At 41.9% G+C, this 21,663-nt stretch overlaps 6 protein-coding genes and 1 non-coding gene across 7 annotated transcripts; 2 read left to right on the forward strand and 5 right to left on the reverse strand.

The window, feature by feature from the left end:
* Positions 1–632: 632 nt before the first annotated feature.
* PCOAH_00034610 (Uncharacterized protein) lies at positions 633–1,570 on the reverse strand (the record flags this gene model as incomplete). The annotated part of the gene is made up of 3 exons (XM_020060255.1): positions 633–864; positions 962–1,115; positions 1,345–1,570. 3 exons carry the CDS (start codon positions 1,568–1,570, stop codon positions 633–635), a joined length of 612 nt encoding a protein of 203 aa, XP_019915715.1.
* Positions 1,571–2,602: 1,032 nt separating this feature from the next.
* On the forward strand, positions 2,603–4,795 carry PCOAH_00034620 (Uncharacterized protein; the record flags this gene model as incomplete). Its single annotated transcript, XM_020060256.1, has 1 exon — positions 2,603–4,795. The coding sequence occupies one exon, from the start codon at positions 2,603–2,605 to the stop codon at positions 4,793–4,795; it is 2,193 nt and encodes a 730-aa protein (XP_019915530.1).
* Positions 4,796–5,539: 744 nt separating this feature from the next.
* PCOAH_00034630 (Uncharacterized protein) lies at positions 5,540–7,254 on the reverse strand (the record flags this gene model as incomplete). Its single annotated transcript, XM_020060257.1, has 4 exons — positions 5,540–5,676; positions 5,865–5,972; positions 6,273–6,800; positions 6,914–7,254. The coding sequence occupies 3 exons, from the start codon at positions 6,580–6,582 to the stop codon at positions 5,540–5,542; spliced, it is 555 nt and encodes a 184-aa protein (XP_019915919.1).
* A 1,651-nt stretch (positions 7,255–8,905) lies between these two features.
* PCOAH_00034640 (Uncharacterized protein) lies at positions 8,906–14,136 on the reverse strand (the record flags this gene model as incomplete). The annotated part of the gene is made up of 4 exons (XM_020060258.1): positions 8,906–9,087; positions 9,266–9,335; positions 9,564–9,665; positions 9,778–14,136. 4 exons carry the CDS (start codon positions 14,134–14,136, stop codon positions 8,906–8,908), a joined length of 4,713 nt encoding a protein of 1,570 aa, XP_019915765.1.
* Positions 14,137–14,987: 851 nt separating this feature from the next.
* Ser_TGA lies at positions 14,988–15,069 on the forward strand (the record flags this gene model as incomplete). The annotated part of the gene is made up of 1 exon: positions 14,988–15,069. It is a non-coding gene; the product is annotated as a tRNA-Ser (tRNA).
* A 608-nt stretch (positions 15,070–15,677) lies between these two features.
* On the reverse strand, positions 15,678–16,676 carry PCOAH_00034660 (Uncharacterized protein; the record flags this gene model as incomplete). The annotated part of the gene is made up of 1 exon (XM_020060259.1): positions 15,678–16,676. One exon carries the CDS (start codon positions 16,674–16,676, stop codon positions 15,678–15,680), a length of 999 nt encoding a protein of 332 aa, XP_019916006.1.
* Positions 16,677–17,884: 1,208 nt separating this feature from the next.
* On the reverse strand, positions 17,885–19,723 carry PCOAH_00034670 (Uncharacterized protein; the record flags this gene model as incomplete). The annotated part of the gene is made up of 1 exon (XM_020060260.1): positions 17,885–19,723. The coding sequence occupies one exon, from the start codon at positions 19,721–19,723 to the stop codon at positions 17,885–17,887; it is 1,839 nt and encodes a 612-aa protein (XP_019915855.1).
* Positions 19,724–21,663: the final 1,940 nt, after the last annotated feature.

Genomic DNA, 21,663 nt, shown 5'->3' on the forward strand with positions numbered 1-21,663 from the left:
GAATCACGATTACGTTGTTGCTTTGCGAGGAAAAGGGGGATGAGGTAGTTTCCTTGGCTTACAACACCATTTGGGGCGAAATCAGACGAATGGCTATTTGAACAGAAAAAAAAAAAAAAAAAAAAAAAAACAAATAAATAAAATAATCATTAAAATGGCACATTAGCGCGTTAAGCATTACAAAGTGCGGAAGGAAAAATGTGGAGTGCTAAAAAAAAAAAAACATCAAATGGAAATTTCTCAGAACACCACCTGATGAGCAGATTGGGATACGCAACGTGTATTATCTCAGTAGAAAAAGAGTGACCTTTTTTGAACGCCACTCAGGGGGGGAGAAATGCTCCTCTTTATTGTGGACACTGAACAAGCCGTGTTTCTCTGCTTACACGGTGCCCCAATAAGGCAGACACGACAATGCACGTTTACCTTACCCGTTTTTTAGGCAGAGTTGCTGGTTTATGCTTCCTCTCACCGTGTTGCATTTTTTCTTTACTTATCTGCACTCCCCCGTTTTCTTTTATTCTTTTCACTGTGATGTGTTAACCTGGCTATGCGCCACGAGGTGCAGTGAGAGAGCAGTAAATCTTCCCTGTCCCACCCACGCACCCATTTAGCAGAGTGAGCCTCCGGGGCTACACCTCCTCCTGCTTGTCCAAGTACAAGTACGTGTATATATAGAGATAAAAAAAAATCATGTGAATTAAAATGAGGCAAATTAACAACTTTATTAAACTCCTTTTATGTTTCTTCGATATGGATTGTCTCCACTTATTTATTTTTTCCCAGGTGAGGTGCAGTCCTCTCCAGATGGTAGTCCCCGCTGGTTCATTCCCATGGTGCGCATTTTCGCCTGCTCCGTTGTTCCTTCGGAGGGGGGGAATATGAAGCGTTCGCGCAAGATCAGGTGAACATGGATATGTGATCAGACGTTTGCATGTAGAATTTTTCCTGATCGGCTTACCTCTGAACCAGGTGCACATACAGGGTGAAGTCCCGGTTGACGCGGAAGAAGGGCTTCGCGAAAAAGAGAAAGTGCACTGGATCCTCGGAGTCGAAGTAAATCTGGTGATTCTCGCATTCGACATGGATGAAGCAGTTTTCTCTCAAATTGTTGGCTGGGAAGAGAGGGGCGGAGGGGGAGGGTATTGAGGGGAAATATGTATACACGTCCATTTGGTGGTAACATTCATAAGCTGAGGCGTAGTCGTCCCACCCCCTGCACGTTATAACTACTCCTTGGAGACATTTAACGTGGTGTTATATCCCCCCATCCAGGTTGCCTTAATTTTTCCACTTTGAAAAGTCGACCGGTTGGTGATGTGCCTGCGCATCTTTCCGCCTTACTGTTAAGCAGGTTGTATCCTGCCTTCAGATTTTTCTTAAAACTACAGCCGTATTCGCAGAAGTGAAATTCCTCTAGGCAGTAGTATCTCCAGGAACAGGACAGGTTGTTCAGCTCGCTGGAGTCATTTTTCTTGTGGAGGAAAGCTACGTATATCATTTGGTAACATGTGCACCTCACAAAGAGGTGGAGCAGGATGATTAGGGTTACTAGCCATACATGGTTCATGTTTTTGCAGACAACACGAGGGGAAACCAGAGTGGAAGAACGCCTACGCGCACAAGACACACGTCATAAGGAGCTTCTCGAATGATTTGCTACACTTTCCCTCGGGGTCACCATGAAGCAGGTCACATTTCGGCTACTGCGGAGCGAAGACAGGGTCCAACGTAGGCGCAATTTCTGTGCAATTTTTGCGCCAATTCTTTGTGTAAACTTTTTTCATGTATCAAGAGGGGACAGTAAGGAAGGAGAGACATAAGCATTGGGGGAACAAAAAAAAAAAAAAAAAGGACCTTACATTTTCTGCTGAAGAGGTTTATACGATTCTATATTTTTTTTTTTTTTTTTTTCCTAACAGGATAGGGAACCTTTTTTTGTGCTAATTTATTTATTTTATTTTTTTATGACTACTAGGGAATAGCAAAATGGAAAATTTCCGGTCACGGTATATGCGGTTTTTCCGGCCTCTTTTTTGCCGCGTTAATGCACCGCTCTTCAGGGGAGATACAGGGGTCGCTGCGCAGCGTTACCAAGTTTGGCGCCTACTGCGTGCGTGGTACGTTTTCTGCCAACCGGATTATGTTGCTCATGGAATGGTACGCACCGTTCAGTGTATGTAATATGCATGTACCACTGCATGTATTTGTATACGTGTACATTCCATGCGCGTTTTCCCCCTTGCATTCGCGGGAGCTTAGTTAATTAAACGAGTTAATATTATTTGTTCGAATTGGCGGCAGGAAAATCTTCCATTTCGAGAATTTTTTCCCACGCGGGTTGATTTTCACTGGGTTGACTTCCTCCATGTGGGTTGATTTCTACGATGATTGTTGAGTACCGCGGGGAAAACAAAGAGTAAAACTACGCTAGTGCTTAGGGCTTAAAAAGGAGAAACGTGTACCCAAGCGGGTGTGAATTGTACGTTAACTACCTTATCGTGATCAGCAGGAGAGGGGTACAACTAGCCAGTAAAGGACGTTCACCCCGATTTCTTTGCAGGTCATTTTTTAGCTTGCCCAACCCAGCGGCGCGTTGAAAATGGCGGATGTGAACACAGCGGATGCCTGCGAAGGTACGATGAACGGGGAAGCTGGTGACCTTGGGAAGAAACCGAAGAATGGCACAGCCATGGATAAGCCGGACAAGGGAAGCAAAGCCTCCTTTGACATTTTTTCCTACCTACATAAGGTGTATGCAAAGTATGGGCTGTACGAAGAGGACATGGATCGGTTCCTGCTCTACGTGAAAAGAAGGAGAGCCAAGTTAAAAGGGAAGATATTACATAAAATGAAAAAAGTGGGAAATAAATACATAACCCGATTGTACGAAACGGATAATGTGGATGGGAAGTACCTTGAGTTGTTGCTCCTTGATGTAGAGGCATGTCGATGTAGGTACATAAAAATAAAAACGGACGTGAATAATTTGAAGGTACCGTACAGGTCGACTTATTGTTACTTGAGGAGAGTGAAGAGGGCTATGGATAAAGTAAAATTTATGAGTGACTCTGTTGGGTTATCTGTGGATAAGAACACCGAGTTGCAAATAAAGTGCTACAGCGCATACGTCCAAGCAGCGTACCTCTTAGAAGGGAAGAAATTTGAGGAGGGCATATCAAAGGTGGGGGAGTTCACCAAGTTGGTGAAGCTGCTCAAAAGGGCCATGTTGAATGAGATCGTGGAGGGGGCGCACTCAATCGGGGAAGGAAAAAATGATGGTGCAAAGGAAGACCTGTACAGGGAAACACAGAAAGGTGAGTCACCCGAATCGCGCAGACACAGCCGCTCTGGGCAACATATCCAAAACGACCTCACGGAGAACACCCTCATGAATAGTAAAGGAAACCTCCTCATAGAAGCGGAAAGACGAATCGAAGAAACGTTCGACTACTTCCTCTCCGTCATTCACTCATTTGAGCGAATTTGTCTGTACAATTTGAAAAAAAACAAATTAAGCTCCTTCGATGAGAAGTTACAGGACGAAGAGTTACAGCTAACAGGGGGGACAAAAAAATCATCCATCAGGGAAATTACTGACATAAATAAGGACATATCAACGTATAGGAAACTTGAAATTTTTATGAGCGAAAATACAGTGCAGATAAAAATTGAGCATAGTACTTATGAACTGAAAGGAAACGGAAACTCCAAACAGGGAGAATATTCCAGTTTGCTCAAAATAAAGAATACCCTGGATAACGTGAAAAATGTAATCCCCATGGAAGAAATAAAAAAGCTGTATGAAGATACGAATTTGAGGGAAGTCATATCCTCTGTGAATAAGGAAGATTTTCCACTTTTTAAATTTTTAAATTCATATCAAGCCAATTTTATTGTGCATAATTATGGACAGGCGTTCGCAAAGTACTATGAATGCTTAACAATAATTCATGAACAATTGATAAAATCGACGGGGGGGAATAAAAAGGCATCCGTGAGTGGCAGCGAACAGGGCGGACAGGGAAACCACCTCCATGAAGACAACAAAATGATGGAGAAAATTTGGAACCACATGGAACAATACCTTTCTTGTGAAAAGTTATATGCAGACACGGAACGCACACTCCTTGTGTTGATGAAATTTTTATTTTCCATATACTCAGCTAGCCATTTTAAAAATTTCCCTCTTGGAAATAAAAAAAATTTTGGAGACATCATCGAAGAAATGCCCATGTTGCACACAGGAATTCGATACGCTGATCTGCTAAAACAGAACATTGATGAATTGAACAAATTAAAAAATAACGATGAAATTTTTATTAACATTTTACAGATAATTAAAAATGTCAAGTCTTTTTGTCTTGCTTGTCATTACGCAATGGTTGGGAAAAATGCAGAGGCACACGTACTCTTCGATTTAGTTAAAACGAGAAATTATGTATACACAAAATTGCAACAAATTAAAATGATACACAATGAAGCTTTGCTCAGAATTACAATCCTCTTTAACCGACTACAGGATGTCATTTCGCTGGTCAATGAGGTATATTACTTCCGCCATTTGTCCATTTACGCTTTGCAGGTGAAAACCAAATGCGTTCCATCCAGTCAAAAATTATTCTCTGTGGACAATTCCTTTTTTGAGCAAAAAATGACCCAAATGTGCATGGACCCCTTGCGTATCGACATGATGCAGTTGTGTCGAGACTCTGTTTTGCTCAACCCGGACACACACAAGGAGGAGGAAAAGTCCTCCGGGATTAGGGGCCTCCTTCGCTCCTTCTGGAGGTAGTGGAAAGGGCGTCCCCGTGGAAAAGGTGCCCACCTTACGTGCGAATGCGATATTGTGTCTTCTCCACATATGGGCATGTGTTTTTTTCTCCCACATATATACTCTTACTTTACAGTGCATACCTCTTCTCTCTAAATTGATTTTTCCTGTGTTTTTCTACTCCTTTCTTTCGAACGGAACGGTCATTGCCAAGGGGCACACTTTTATCCCGCTTATACATCACCTCATCGAGGATGAAAAAGAAAAAACTTTACCTGGAAAAAAGTACCCAGTTGTTGAATCGACCTTAGGGGACACCCGTGCAACCTTAATCGGTTCGCGTAAAGGCCACGCGCGAAATTCACCCCGTGTGGACTACCTAATATTTACACTTTTTTATTGGTCAGTTGGGATAAATTCAGTTGGTGAGAAGTGGGATTCACAATTTGTTTTTTTAAAAAGGAGGAAAAATTGAAACGTGTTCGTGAAGCTTGTCATGCGTGTAGTATAGGCATGTGCATGGTCATGTGTCCAATTTGCACTTATACACGTGGGGAATTTAAACAGACAGAACACAGATGTGCAGGTGGTGTGATTCATATATAGGTGCACAGGTAAACTTGGGTAAGTGTTAAAAAGCGGGGATAAGAAGGCTCGTGGGAAGGGGCAAAAATAAAAAAAATATAAAAGTACTTCACGTGGGAAACGGCATGTGGTATGTACCTACACGTGCATGCACCCACTTTGGATCTACTTCTCATTCGCCTAACCGCTCAATTCCATGATGGACTCCACCAAATCGTTGTTATTCTTCTTCAGCACTTCGATTGCTCTTTCACGCGTGCACTTGGTTTGCGACATAATTAACTCAATGTCGTCCATCGAAACGTCTACCGGTTTTCCTACAAGTGTGTGTGTGTGGGGAAGCGCGGTTTTAGCATGGGGTACAAACGTAAGTGCTCATATAGTAGCGTATAACACAGTGCACACCGCAACATATGTATGGCGTTTTTTTTTTTTTTTTTTTGGACGAACAAAAATGGTTGTATGCACACAGACAAACTGAAGTGTGGGCGAAAACGTTGCTTACCTTCGTCTAAGTCCTGAACTTTTTCGTCCGCTTTTTCGGGGGCCTCGAAATTTACTTCCTGTTCGTCCATCATGTCACCGTCCTTCGGGAGGCTATCTGGCAGGAGACCTGTTGGGGGAGGAAGGAAAAAATAAAATAAAATAACTGATGAAGAGGGGTAAATATACTGAGTATATCCTCTCGCTACATTTCCTCTTTAAGCAGGTTGTGCAATTTGTCCTGCTCCCCAGATGGGGCGACAAACAGAACAGCGATACCCCATCGTGATGACACTGTTGCGTGCACAAGACGTAGGAGCAAACAGGTGGGGCAATAAATACATACGCACGTGTGCAAAAAAAAAAAAAAAAAAAAGGGTATGTAAAATTGTATGCACATTTATTCGCATATAATACACTCGCGCATTACTGTTGATCGAGTTGGTGATGTCATCCGTCTTGGCGTCTCCAAAAATGACGTATGATTCAGTTCCGTCGACTTTGTACACCTCCACATTGGATACGGCAAAAATCATTTTTTGTGACTTTTTTATAATGACTTTGTGTACATTGGGGATTGCCTTTAAGCCAAGTTTAACGAGCATCTTCCTGGCCCTTCTTTCCCCCTTGCTCATCTTTGTCCTGTTTGGTGGGTTTAAAATATTTTTATTTTCGTCATTTTCTTCGTAGGAGGAGCTCGATGAAATATCATCTTTGGAGTTTACTCTATCGTCATGCATTTTGCTTCGTGGAAACTTCCTTCTATATGTGTATGCCTCGCGACGGCAGCAGTGGGTAAGTAACTTCGGAGGGGAGATTTCTATATGCCTTCAATCGTGCAATGCAGCGATTCGTTTTTATATGTGGCTACTTATTCGCAACTGTTTTTACTAACCAACTATTCGTGACTTGCGGGAACGGTACGAAATGCCAGCGTTGTGGTTTAATAATGCTTTAGCTATTGGGAGGGGGGACAAACAGATAAAACAGGTAAAAATAAAAAAAGGGGGGTAAACAAAAGGTATACGGCAGGTATGCAGAAGGTATACAAATGCTATAAAAATAGTATACACGAATTGGCATATGCAGCGTGATCCCTTTTGCTAAATAAACTGAATTATTTTTGCAAGGTTGTTGTAGGGGGGGAGAGAATTTACCATATGTAGAAAAGAAAACAAAGAACAAGCGGTGGCGGAGTACTCAAATTCTCAAAAGTAAAAAGGGCTGTGGTTCGTTCGAGCCGATCACTGTATTGAACTGTACGGATGGATTGACGTAAAAAGATGCGTGGAAAAGTAACCTACCTACTACTTACGTATTATATGTACACGTATACATGGTACGGCTGTTTTTATTTATATATACATGCTGCTGCGTTTTTGTTTCCTTTGGATTTTTATTCTTAAACTGCTGAAGATGGAAAATTTAAATATTTCCCTGTGGGATTTGTTTTTATTCCGAATGCCCGATCGTTAATCGCTGGGGAGGCAAAAAAGGGTATCGCGAACGCGTGTTGGCCTGCAATCACGTTGGAAACGGATTCGCGTTGAAATCGCGCTGGAAGTGTATTGCAGTGCAGTACGAACGTGGTGGAAGGGTTATTACGTGCGGATTCTCACGCAGGCATGCGTTTTAAAGGGGCGCGTTCACAAACACGCCAGTGTAGTGCACGACTTGGTGAATACATATTTCAATAAAAAACAAAAACACGCTGGCCCATGTTCGAGCCACGTCACCTCTCACCTTCAGCTAAATTTTTTGCAGTTCTCAAAAAGTATGTACAAATTATATTGCAAAGAAAATTGCAACATGTACTATGCGTATGTATGGAAGTGTCGGCGAATACTTTTTACAAGTTTTACGAAAATATTGCAGCCACTTTTTTTTTTTTTTTGCGTATGCGTTTTATAGGAGAAAAAAAAAAAAAAAATCCAGAGGGCGGTGCAGCTGCCTGCTCCCAACTTAGGAACTATGCGTACAAAGGTAGAAAGCTGTAACAATTGATAAAAACTGCATTTTTAACCCTCTACAAGTAGTGCAAATCCTCACGATAAGGAAGCAGGAATAATGTATTACCCGGAAAGGTTTCAAGATGTCGAATTTGTCAACAGTTTAGGGTAAATTCCCACGTGCAATTTATTGCGTACTACGTACATGTATTTATATGTGTATGTACTACGTATACATATGTAGAGCGCATTTATACGCACAAAATGTTTATATGATGCTTTCCCCCGTCGTTGTTGCAACATTGCCATATTTTTATTTTTAAATGACTGGCCAATTTGTACATGAACAAGTCAGGTGATTTTTTCTCCATAACACAGCTGCTAATCTGCGTAGTATGTAAATTTTTTGTGGTGTTCACATTTCACTCCTCCCTTTTTTGCATAATATTTATGTAGGAGTACCCTACTTATATTGTTCCTTTTTCTTCTCCCATATTATTGTTTCACGAACTGGAAAAAAGGGAAAAAATGGAGATCCCATTTCAAAGGTTATGCATATTTTTCAAAAGGTTGATAATGGTCTACACGTTTATACAAACACGTGGAGGAATTTTTGCACATTTGATTCTTGCCTGAACGGGAAGAAAAAAAAAAAAAAAATTCATTTTAGCTAGTCGTTCAGCCTACCACAAGAATCAATTTTGGCAAACGACATCCTACTTAGCCTTGCATACTTACACATAAATTGGGCATGACTCGATTGCTCCTCCAAAAAAATGTACCTTTCCAAAGTGACACTTTTCCTTTTATTTGCAATATTACCAATTGCAGTTTCTACCTCATTGCGGTTTTTATGTAGAGGGTGTGTTTTTACATTTCAAAACGAACACTTTTAAAGCTTAAAAAAAATTTGTGTATGTTTTTTGCAAAAAAAAAGTCAACGCACAAAATGTTATGTGATTATCATTCGTGTGGCTCAGTGGCCGCTTACCACGTGGAGGTAGGAATGTATGAAAGGGTGGGCGTAGCCGAGTTGAGTTACTCTCTTGCACATTTCACATGTGCAGGTGCATTTCCCCCCGGCAAAAAAAAAAGTTCCATCCGTCTATGCCAGCTAAATGTTGGCATACTGTAAGTTATCCCAGAAGTTTTTTTCCTCCAGTTTTTTCTCATCATCGGGCAACTCATTCAAATCCTTTTTTATCTTCTTCACAATATTGAAGATGTAGCAGATGACGTTTTTGTCCTTTACGCTGTTGTACAGGTCTCGAAAATTGATTGCGTGCACGGTCCAGCCTGCGGGGTGAAGGGGCGATACAAAAATGAAAAGGAAACCGAAAGAGTCGCACCCTCAACTGCACAAAAGCAGTGTAATTGTAAAATTTGAAAGTAGACATAAATAAAAAATAAATCAGCACACTCTCGCGCATTTAGCTGATGTGACAAGTGCCAAAAGGCGGCATCCCGACATTACCCTTCAAGGCCAGCTGCTTCTGACGCAGGTCCGCGGAGAGTAGCGGTCTGTGCGACGGGTAGAGGACATCCTAGGAAGGTGAAAGTAGAAAAAAAAAAAATATATATATATATATATATATATAACGAAAAATTACAAAAAATAGCAAAAGGACATATTAGGAAAAAGTTACACTTTACAATGGGCATTTTCCCCACATATGCGCATCTCCAAAGGGTGCTTGCATTGCTACACGTGGTAAGAAAAAACGTCGCATGGTTGCCACAATGACGGGGCGTCTTCCCTCATTCTCGTTTACCTCATATGACATTAAATCAATTAAGTGCCTCTCATACGGAAAGGAACAGCACACTTTGTAAATGTTTTCATGCGTGTAGGATCCCTTGTACTGTACGTTCAGCTGTGAGGGGGGGTGCAAGTGGGCATGCATAAGCGTATGCGTGTGGTAAGAGTGGACATAGACACTCGCCCCGCAATACGGGCTAAGGCGCAGTTCAACACGGGGCACTTACAAAATTGAGGATGTCGCATATGACATGGTCAAAGTGGAACATCTTGATTTTCTTCCTCTCCTCCCGGGAGGAGGTAGAGTTGTCATTTCTCATGTTTACGTCGTCCATGTTATAATTCAGTATGTGGTAAAAAAACTTGGCAATGTTCAGATTGTTATCGAACGATTTGGCTATTTTTTTATTTTGCGGTGGTGCATTGACCTGTGCTGTGTGTTCCATCCTATGTGCAGCCATGTTTGCTTCGCTTTGCAGAGCAGTTATTTGCAGGTTGACAGGAGACGGCTCGTAATCCAAGTCGAGGTAGATGTTGTTTTCATTTATGTAGACATTTGGCGCCACCTTATTGAATACATATTTGGCCTCCTTATCTTTGGAGAAAAAATCCACAAAATTGTAGACGTGGTAACAGACTTGTTTAGCCAGCATAACAAACTCATGTGTGTAGATCTGGTCAGAGTAGGTACAAATTTCAGTCAGCAGTTGGTACAAGTAATCGTACGTATTTAGGAGAATGTTTACGTAGGCCATTTTTAGCAGTAGTAAGGAGGCCTCTTCGTCCCCCTTCTGGAGGTAGGAGCGTAATTTATCATTTTCTTCGTAGAACAAATTAAAGGATGTTTTGGCGGTGGCACGTTGTAGGGTCCTCACAGGTTGGTTCATCGATGAGGGGTCACATTGGTCTTGTTCATCTGGATGCTTGGTTAAGACGTTTCGTTGTGATCCCCGTTCTTCGCAACTCTTCTCCAGATCGTTCGCATACCTGTGGTGCATATATTCCTGCGATAGCTTACGTACCAGAGACATCTTATTATTTGTGAGCGCCAAAATGTAGATGAAATTGATGAGCATGAAGGAGGAGATGGGTCTTTTTTCCTGCACAATCATGTGTTCCACTAAGTCGTATAACTTTAGTATATTGTCGTCCTCGTAGTGTATGTTGAAGCAGGCGTAACAGAGGGCAATACAGCTGTTCAGGTCGACCACCGTGCTGGGGCTATGCGGAATGTAGGCAGTTGGTATACTTCCCATTGGGGGTGCAACTCCATTTACGCTTTCCCCCGTTTGTACAATTGGGTGATCTCCCAAACAGGGCACACTATCCTGAGTGAGTGCTTCGTGCCGCATGGTAAGTAAGGTACGCTGGTCGGAGGGGTCACTACCGTCTGCCCCGTTTAGGGAAGAAGCGAACGAGTCTACATCCTCCTCCTGTTGGTAGCTATTCAGTATACCGCTCGTTATGGAATTGATTTTTTTTTTAAACAGGCCAATGAGCTTTGGCCGCCTAGACATGTGTGTGAGAGCCACAAACTTCATGTACCTACTGGCCGTAATGTTGCTTAAAAAGATTAGGAATTCCATGTTTGTGCTTTTCGAAAGGATGGGAATAATTTGCCTCATGATCATATTTAAAATAACATCATCGTGCATGCGTTTTTCCCTCATGATGATTAGCAAGTTGTTGACGTCTTTAATGCTGAGCTGCCAGAATTTGTGCAGGCGCAATTTTATTTGTTCATATAGGAGGTCACTAATATGTGGCAGGTACACTTCTTCCTCGTTGTTGCTCATAAGGGAGGGAGGCAAATCGGTAAGCTTTACGTTATCGTCAAATATGTCTATGTAGCGCTTTGGTGGGGATATCAAAGAGGAGGAGTCTAACATTGGTGAAGCCCCCTCTGTCGTTGCACTTCCTGCTGGGGGGGAGGCACAGACGAGGTACCCCTGCTGGGCATATTTCGCCAGATCGTTAATTATGAGCATGATGTTTACGCAGTCCTCTCCACAGAGCAACTTATATTTCCGCTTGACGTTGTGAAGGATGTGTGAAATTAATCGGAAGACGTCCAAATGGTGCACATTTAAGTAACAGACATTTTTGAGCGCATAAAGAATGAGAACTAAATTTTCTAGATAAAGAAGGTGCCTGATTTGAAAAATCTGCTGAACGAGGAGGTAGTAATATTTATGGTCATATATTTCGAGGAAGGACGAATGGTACATCACATTGGTGATTTGCAAAGGAGAGAAGGCATACAAATTTTTTACAACTTTATTTTTCAAAAAGGAGAAGAGATGTTTGTATTTATAACTGTATTGTATTCTACTGAGGCAGGTCAATATGGAGACAATATCTTTTGTGGTGATTTGCTTCACATTTTCATTCAACTTGGTGAGTATATTTATATAGAGGTCTGGTTTGTGTGCATTCACATACGTGTAGGACCATAGAAGGATGCACAGATTTTTCACACTCATGTGGTGTAAGTACACATTAATTGCATTGTAAAAGACGTCCATGTAGAGGTACTCATCGTATTCATTCAACTTGGTTAGTGAGTAAACTATGTTCACTAAATCGAGATGATCAGCTTTGTGTATGTCTCTTTCTACGATTTTTTTTAACTTCTTCACCAACTTGGAGGTATAATTGATATGACTGAAGGCCCATAAAATGTTGCTCACATTTTTCATGGTTAGCTGGTCTACGTTTTCCTCAATCCGCTTGGACAATTCGTAATAACTGTTCACCTCCTTGTACTTCAATTTGGATAAAGAGGTTAACAGAGATATTACATCGTTCAGGTGCAGACTTGTCGATGTGGTTAACAGGTCCGATTTTACCATGTCGATGACCTTCATTTTGAAGACGCGACTTTCGTTCGTCTCCACGAGGATGTTACTCAAAGTGTAGAGAATACTACAAATGTGTTTTGCCTCTGCATCCTTCAACTTAACGCTCATGTAATTTATTACGTCGTTGAAAAAATAGGGGAAGTGTTCAACCTTCACGAAGGCATAGAATATCTGCACCAAGTTGGACATTTCAAAGGTGCCCAACTTTTCATCTATTTTTTTCAACACATTAAGGTACATGTAATTCTTTGTGACGCTCCCCTTTTGGTACGAATCCATCAGCTTCGACATTTTCATAAGTGCGCTACTGAGGTTGATGTTATCGCAGGTTTGCAGGTTGTTGTAAAGTACGGTCATTATGCCCATGGCTGTTTTTTCTTTTTTTATTTCCCTCTGGATTATCAGGTTGTCTATATTTCCGTCGATGATGGTGCTTAGGCTTTGCCCGCTCAACCGCTCCACCCCATCTGCAGGGGTCACCTCGACGGTACACACATTGTGGTGGGGTTTCTTCTCTACTTGGTTGTTGTGTTGTTCCTTACCCAATTGGTAGTTGTCCCCTTTTGTTATCTCCCCAATGCACCTCCTCGCAGTGATGTCTTCCATTTCATTCACGAAAAGGGAGTCCTTCCCAGAAGCTGCGGAATTGGCCTCCCCCTTCGTATCCAAATCGTCCACCAAAAATTCGCTCACCACTTTCTTCTTCCTCAGTTCTGCGTAGCGCTCGTTCAGGTCACAAGAAAGGGTGCTCTCCGTCAGATCCTCATGAATCATGTTGTTTATATTCAGTTCGTTCGTGTCCTGCTGAACCGCTTCGTCTTCTTGGGCAGCAAGGTTGTTCTCTCTACCATCATTCTCCTCCTTGTTACTTGCGCCCCTCCGTTTTGCTTCCCCCTTGTGGAGGGACGACTCGGTGTAAATTTCATCATACGATTTTATTTCATTTGTGTAGTCCTGGTCACCTGACAAGAAGCGATCGATATCATCATGGGTTGGGGAAATTGGGTCAGAAGGAGGACTTCTACGCCCGCCCCTATTATGCACTCGATTACTTGCGTTACCCCCCGCAGAGTTCATATACTGCTCCTCCTTTTTAACTTTGTGATACTCCCTGCTCATTTTCTGATCTAGCTCCTTCTGATAATTCTTCATTTTTTTCTTATTCCTTAAGTAATCCTCTTTTTCTTTTAAAATTTCCCATAGACTCCTTTCGTCGTCCTGCGGAGGTAGGGCACTTTGTCCAAATCGGAAACTTTTCTTCGTCTTGGACCCCCCCTTTGCTAGTCCCTTTTGCTCATTGTACCTTTTAACAAGCTTGTTGTATTTATCGTTGCAGGGGAGGAAGTCTGAATCGGCTTCTGCATCCCTTTGTTTGAATATTCTGACGGTGCTATGCTCCTCCTGGGCGCAGTCGTTCTCGTCAATTTTTTGAAGGAAGTCTCTCTGCTTTCGCACGTGTATGGAGTCGGACGTGGAGGTGGCTTCGGGAGGGTCGTTGCGCGTATCGTAATGAGCTGTGCTGTGGCCATCGTTGTGTGTGGTCTTCTCATCTGCAATGAAGTTGTCTCCCTGGTTCTGCTTCCCGTTTGGAGTGCAGCTCACCAATCGATCTACATATTCTTCCTCCACCCGAGTGGACACGTTCCCCCTCCTATGCACTCCGCCCCTCCATGTTCGCGTGAACAATCTACACCGGGTGAGGTTACCAACGATGAAGTTTCTCATATTCGTGGGTTCCGTCCACCGTGTGGTTTGCAAACCGTTTCAAATGGTGGGGATTATTACAAGATGCTATGGGTGAGGAAAGTTCAGCAAATCTGTTTTTCACCAGAGCGTATTCATGCATAGGTGTATGAGCTTCTCTGCTATGTTTGGCACGAGAGCTGTTTCAAAATTTTTAAAGGAACTGGAACGATTTTCCGCAACGGTAGCGATGTGTAGAGTACGCACTTTCACATCCCATTAGATGTGCCCTTTTGCACATGGTATGCTAACCATTTGGTGGCTCATCCTGCAGGTCATGCGTTTACATTCCTTGCAGACCGCGAAGATGTGGTGACCCCTTTTACGTCTCCCGTTTTCGCACATCTACCATTTCTGCCGCTGTGGTGCACTGTCGTTCGTTCTTTCCACCTAGCTATGCTCCTCACCGTGAAGAACACGCCACTATGCTTCGTTCGTTTGTGTGTTTGCCCGACCAAGCAACTTAAAAAAAAGAAAAAAAATTTTAGTTCAATCAGGCAATCAGATTACACGGGATTCGGCGTCCCTTGCGAAGGTGGATGGCATGCCTATTTCCACGGTGCACTTGCATCTACGCCTGCAAGGGGTGTATATATATTTTTTGCCCTACATTGTAGGAAGGTAAGGGTGCTTGTCGACCGGTTGGTGCCCCTATTTGTGCGCACTTACCATAGTTAGGAGGAGAAAAATGGAAAAAACGGTAAAAAAAACGAAGAACAAATGTGGGGAAGCGTGAAGAAGGAAATCCCCAAATGACTGAACATTGATACAACATAAGGGGGAAGGGTCGCGTAATGGGCACCTACCCTGGAAGCGACGTTTATATATATTATGACAGTTTGCCCGAGTGGTTAAGGGGTTGGACTTGAAATCCAATGAGCTATGCTTGCGCAGGTTCGAATCCTGCAGCTGTCGAAAGGAAAAATTTTATTCTTGAAAAATAGAAAAATTAAGTAATTTTTTATTAAAAAAAAAAAATACATCTGTTCTTTTTTTTTTTTTTTTTTCCAAATTTTTCCACTTTGCAAAAATAAAATTTTCCTCCGTCAACATCATTCGCTTCCTTCGCTTAATTCTTTCGCGTTGCAAAGGAACGCTCCCTTCTTTCCCTCTTCCACCCCTGCAACAGATTCCCGAAGTTACCATTCCGCTGGTAACCGCAGACGCGTGAACATTTTGACGCTCTTTGCCGATTTGTTGGGGAGGTGTTTCCCCTTTTTTGGAGCCACCATTAGATGATGTTTTGCCCCATCCGGCAGATCCGCCTTGGGCAAACATAAAAATGTGTACTTTATATGGGTGATAAGTTGGCACACATAGTAGATAAGTTGCGCCTTTAAGGAAACAAATTATGGTGGTTAAAAAAAAAAAAAAGAAAAAATCGCTTTGCCAGTCGGGGGATGGCGGGGAGCAAGCTGATACCCATTTGATTGTGGGTAAAATAGGGTCTCTTCCCCCCTGGACCGGTGTTCTGGAAGAACGAAGCAACACTTAATTTCCCCTTGTGTACCCCTATTTTTCCGCTACCTCTGAAACACAGCCGTGTTGAGTGACTTCCGCACGGAGGCCCGCTGCACACAGGCAATGGGCACAGTGGTGATGCACCCGATTAGATCTTTGTAGGAAATTTTGTGGAAGTTAAAGAAGAGTCTTAGCAAATTGAGGGGTTCTACGACATCCAATTCGGTGAACGCCCCCGAGGATGCGATGATTCTTCCAAAAGGGACGGTCGAGAAGAGGCTACGGATATTTAAAGCTAAATGATAATAATGGGAATCTTCACTTGCAGTGGTAAGGGAAGATATTTCGAAGAAGATTCCTCTATCTAGTGCAGTCTGTATATCGGACTTTTTCATTTGTGCAAAAGATTTATTCATGTTAAAAAATATGATGTCACAGTCAAATTTCGTGGCCACACAATTTATCTCATCTACCGAGCTAACTTCGATGGCAACAAGGTCGAAGTTGTTGTCCTTCACATACTTGTTGTAGTTTTCCATCTTCACTGCATCTTCATATTTTATATTAAGTCTCTTCAGTATGTATGTGTTTGTATTGTTCGTGAGGGTGAGCCCTTCATGCGTACTGAGCATACCAGTGGTACCCATTAACTGGTCCGTTAATTTGGCCAGGTCTTCCTTGTTTGGCACTTGGTGATTCCCACGCATTATAAAATCATCACATATATTTTTAATGCTTAATGTGTTGGGTCGGTTTACGAAAATGTAGTTCCCCTCATTGTTGGAACTCATCTGGACGAGCTGCTCACGTAGTTCTTCTTCCTCATCAAGTCGGTCAACGAAATAATTCCTAGAGGAGCTCTTCCCATTCGTTTTCTCCAAACTTTTTTCATTACTAACGAAGCAATTTACTACATTGAAAGATTCTGATAAAATGGCCTTATTCTCTGCCTCATATTGTACACTCACCGCTACGATGCTGAACCCCACGTTGAGCGCCTTGGCTATCAGCGCTTTCGCCTTCCTTACTGACGAAAATTTTAAGTTCAGGTCCACATACATTGTATAGACCAGGTTGGGTGTGCAGTGTGGGGGGAAAATGTCCTTCTACGTTGTCTGCTCCAACTGCACACAGCTACTTTTGATCTTCATTTTTCCATAAGTGGAAGCCTTCTCACGTGCAAACACAATGTAGAAGATGCCACACCCCAATGGAACATTATGAAAAGTGCTTCGCTCTACAGTATGCAACCTCTTTCACGTAGAAGAAATTTTAATCGAGCTGAATTTTTCGATACTCCTCTTCTCCACACTGAGTCACCTCCGTCGTATTTTCACAAAAAAAAAAAAAAGAGTATAAAACCGAAATTGGATGTGCACACAGGGGAACACTATATATGTAAGAAAGCCCACTGCTTTTGTATGTCCCTCCTTCAAAGTTAAGCGTCACGGATGAGGGGGGCTATCAAATGGTGACCTATTTATAGCACCAGTTCGTTGTCAAGCGGGGGAAAAAAAAAAAAATAAAATGAACGACTGCTCGTTGGTTACACGGTGTTGCCCCAAATGACCGCACATTTTTTTATTTTACTTTTTATTTTATTTATTTTTTTTCCAAATTTGTAGCGTTTGAAAAGGGCTGCCCAGGCTCAGGCAAACATTTCACAGCCAAAAAGCGGCGTCAGCCGAGTGCGGGTGCATGAATATACGCGTGTAAGACCCAACACACGGCTGACGCTAAATCGGGGAAGGGGAACCTCGGCACAAACACAACTTTAAGAAGTAACACAAAATGGGAAAACAGGGAACAACAAAATTGTAAAAAAAAAAAAAAAAAAATTTCAATTGATATATAACTTACAGCAGAACGGACGGGCGAATCGAATGAAGGAAATATTTATTCATTTTATAGCGTACAAGAAGGACAAAAAAAAAGACCTCGTTCAATGAGTCCCATCTGTATACATTGAGGGCACTATCTACACGTATATTCTGAGAAAGCGAAATGACGAAACGTAGTGCGGGGTTAATTTGACAATGGCGAAGACGCACACGCGACGTTTCTCTCACCCGGAGAGAAGGTGCTCTTCAAATTTTGGACAAAAAGGAGGCAAATCAAATCGGTGGGTAACAACTGATTGATTTTTTTTTTTTTTTTTTTTTTTCTAATTGTGGGTAAGCCTAACTAGTGGAAGAGTTGCTGCTCCAACTTGACGCCGCATTCCCTACGACATCACTGTGAAGACGAGAGGCACACACTTGGCAACAGCTCAGTTCATCACTGTTTCATACGATTCGTCGTTTTCATTGGTGTAGTTGAGGGACGAATTGGTATTGTAGTGGACGAAGCTGTTTGTGGACCCATGCGTATTTTCTATGCGTAGCTGTTCGTACTGATCGGCGCTTGGGAGGGTGTCCTCTGCTCCGCCGCGTTGCAAACTCATGCCATGTTTGTAGCTGCCACCGGTGTTTTCCCTCTCTCTAGTGGCACGCACAGAAGGGTAGGATAATCCCCTCTCGTCTTTCACCATGCTGAGTTTGTTAAATAAAGGACTCTGTGGCTGGACATTCCCCTGCAACACGTCATACATCATGGGCGCAATGAACCCGGTGATATTTGGGTCTACCCATCCTTCGGGAACTTGTCCAAACACATTTTGAAGAGATGAAATATCATTATTCTGAACCTGTTCTGGGGGTACTAGATCCAAAAATTGAGGTTTAGCAAGACTTGGTACAGGAATGAACTGATGCACTTCGATAGCATGCAACTTAAAAGAGATAGAATCTAATTTTCCTCCATCAATGGGTGGCTTGTCAATTTTTCCCAAATATTCTATAGTAGGATTGACGGGACTCTTCTCCATGAGGTTACTAGATTGGGTGGACTTACTATCTTTATACTGTCCCATTTGCTTCTTAACCGTATTCAAATCCTTTTCAAAAAATGCAGCAAAGTCTTTAGGCATGGATAGGGGGTAACCAGTCTTGGGGTCGCAGTCTTCCAAGGGGTTCTTTTCTTCTACTTCCTTACAGTTGTTAAAGTTGCAAAAGGGCCATTTGTTGCTTCTCTTTTTCTTTTTTAATTCCATTTGGGTTAGCGGTTGGGACATCCTTCGGTGCGTTTCGCCTTTGCCGTTTTGTGAGGTGAGCCGTGCAACGTCCAGGAGGGACTTTTTCACCAAAGCATCCACGTGCGTGTTGGATGTGCTCGCGTAGGGTCCGCGTTCATACTCTCCAAGAAAGCTGTAGCCCTCCTTCTTCTCTTGCTCCTCCTTTACCCCCCCTCCGTTTTCATACCCATCCTTGAAGAAGGAGCTATTCCTGAGGAGTATCTCTGGGGGGATATCTGCAGCTCGCTGGTTAGGGTTCACAACCTCGGACATGTTTTGAAAGTGAACCTCCGGGTAAGGCACAATGAGTGGCGGTGGGCAATCCAATTCGATGTCTATCTTAGGAACATATTTACAAACAGGGACGTCTTGATATTTTTCCTTCCACTCATATTTAACAATATCAACCTGTTTTTCCACTTCAGTAATTTTAGGAATTATTTTTTCTTTTACATCAACGATAATTTCTTTCTCCACAAATTTGTCTATGTATTTAATTTGAGGCACTTCCACTTGAATTACTTTTTGCTCTCCTTGATATTTTGGTATGACCCTAGGTATCTCTCGGACATCCCAAATGGGGGAGAATATAGGGGTATATCCTATTGGCATATCAACTTCCACTGGTTTTTCTTCTACTTTCTCTTGAGGTATGTTTACTTTTCTTTCTTTAAATAGCAACTCAACTGTTGGTACATCATGCTTAGTTTCTTGTGTGTAATGTTTTGGTTGTAGGACATCTTGGACTTCATATTTTTTCGTTTCGATTATTTTGTCTCTGATATACTTGTCTTGATATACTGGTATGTTAAAGACTGGCTGGTCTCCTTTTACATTTATAACTGGTCTTTCTTCCCTCTGTTCGTATACTTGCTGGGGTTCTCCTTCGTAGTACATTTCATCGTGTTCATTCGCCTGGTCGTTGCTTTTCTGAGGCGCTTCATTCCTTTCTTTGCAGCAGTCTCTAAAAAAAAGCGAGCATTGTTTTCGCTCCATAATGTTGCGTTTTTCCGGAAAATTTGATTCGTCTGTGGGGAAGTGAATTAAGTGTCCATTTGGTTGGTGTGCCTTTTTGGCATCTATAATAGGGGGAAATTTTCCCAAATTGTGCACCTCGAAGTGGATACTCACTGGGAGTGCTACTTACCTTCTGAGGGATCTTACAAAAGAGTCAAACGTTGCAGAATGAGTTGGGCGTAGTGCTAATAATCTGAGCGCAATGGAGAGGGGGGAAGTAAACATGTAGACATGAACTTATACACATGTGGCACAGAACATACAGCTTTAAAATTTTTTATGCTTCTTTTTTTTTTTTTTTTTCGTTAGGTGAGGAAAACTTGTCTAAGCTGTTAATCCGTTTGTCGGCCATTCCTCCATTTGTATGCATGTCCGTGGGCATCACAATGCACCTGTTCGTAGTTCTCTGCAGATACACAAGGAGGTGGGGTGTCTTCTCCTACCTATTAACAGCTGCTACTAGAGCTCAACTTCTTTTACAAAAATGGGGATATAATTGACAAAAATTACAAATATGCTACATCAGTTGGGCTGTTGAGTAATTGTGCGTTTCTCCTCAGTGTGTGATTTATTGGTGTGTCACCACCTGGGGAGGTAAACAATGATGTTTATTCCTTAAAAATTAAAGACAAAAATTCGAGCAATATAAAAAAAAAAAAAAAAAAAAGTGACAACTTGCGTGTAGAAATAATACTCATGTGAGTTTAATGTGTTGAAGTTCATGCAGACGGATCGACAACATGGGGAACTCTTTCGCGTCTTGTCCTGTCTATATGGACAACTAGTTAACTCATTTTTTTTTTTTTATTTCCTTTGCTGCTTATTTATTTTTTTTTTTTTTTGGAACTTGAATTCGACCGTTTTGTGTGTGCACATTTACCTGCACAGGTTTTGTTGTGCAGAAAAAAAAAAAAAAAAAAGGAGGTAAAAATGGCGGGAAAAAGGAACTATCAAAAAGGGGCAAGAAAAAGCGGACAAGCAAAGCGGGTAAACCCAAGTGAACAACCCGTGAACCGCCGAACAGGCTAAAGAAACAAAGTTGCGGAATGAGTCTAAGGGGCCACTATATTGTGTACTTACAACTCGCGCATTTTTTTCATAACAAAAAAAAAAAAAAAAAAAAAAAAGCCACAAGAAAATTAATTTTCCTCCCATTTTGTAAGAAATATATGCATTGGTCAGCAAAGAAAGAGCACACTTTTTATTCTTCCCTATTAATTCTACAAAAAGATATACTGTCTTACCGTTCATGCATGACTGCCCTTTCTATGAGGCACATTGTTCATGTTGCTATGTCCTTAGTTACACTTACCAATGTTCGCAACTTTGAGTTTGTAAAAAAAAAGAAAAAAAAAAACTTTACCGTTTGACACTACTTTAACATACGATGGGACAAAAATGAGAGGAATACCTGTGGACTGATTTCCATTGGTTATGCGCTCCTATGCACAGTAAATGGCAAAGCGGAGAATTCTGCTGGAAGGTGTCCCCATAAGTGTGCAACGGAATTCAATGATTTCACTAACCAACTTGGAAAATCGCCAAATTGGGAAAATTTCTTCATGGCATAGCAAGGCTCAGCTTATGACTTGCTTAAAGGTGTGCAAAAAAAGAAAAAAAAATGGACGCACAATTTTTTTTTTTTTGGAACACTCCACGTTCTACTGCTTCCAGAAGGAATTTTAAGAGGCCTGCTTGAATTTTTTTTTTTTTTATTTTTAAAATAGACTTAATTTTGGTACATTGTAAAGGGGGCAGCAAACCGTTGTTACGGAACGCATAGGTATCCTTCTAGCAGTGTCAGGTGACCACAAAATTGCGTGTTCATCATAAAATGGAAAGGAAAAAAGACAACGTGGATGATAACCTTCCCCCTCTGTGTTTACCTTTTCTTTTGCGTTGCTCTTTAACATTGCTTG

The sequence above is a fragment of the Plasmodium coatneyi genome, chromosome 11, assembly GCF_001680005.1.
Source record: "Plasmodium coatneyi strain Hackeri chromosome 11, complete sequence".
Lineage (NCBI taxonomy): Eukaryota > Apicomplexa > Aconoidasida > Haemosporida > Plasmodiidae > Plasmodium > Plasmodium coatneyi.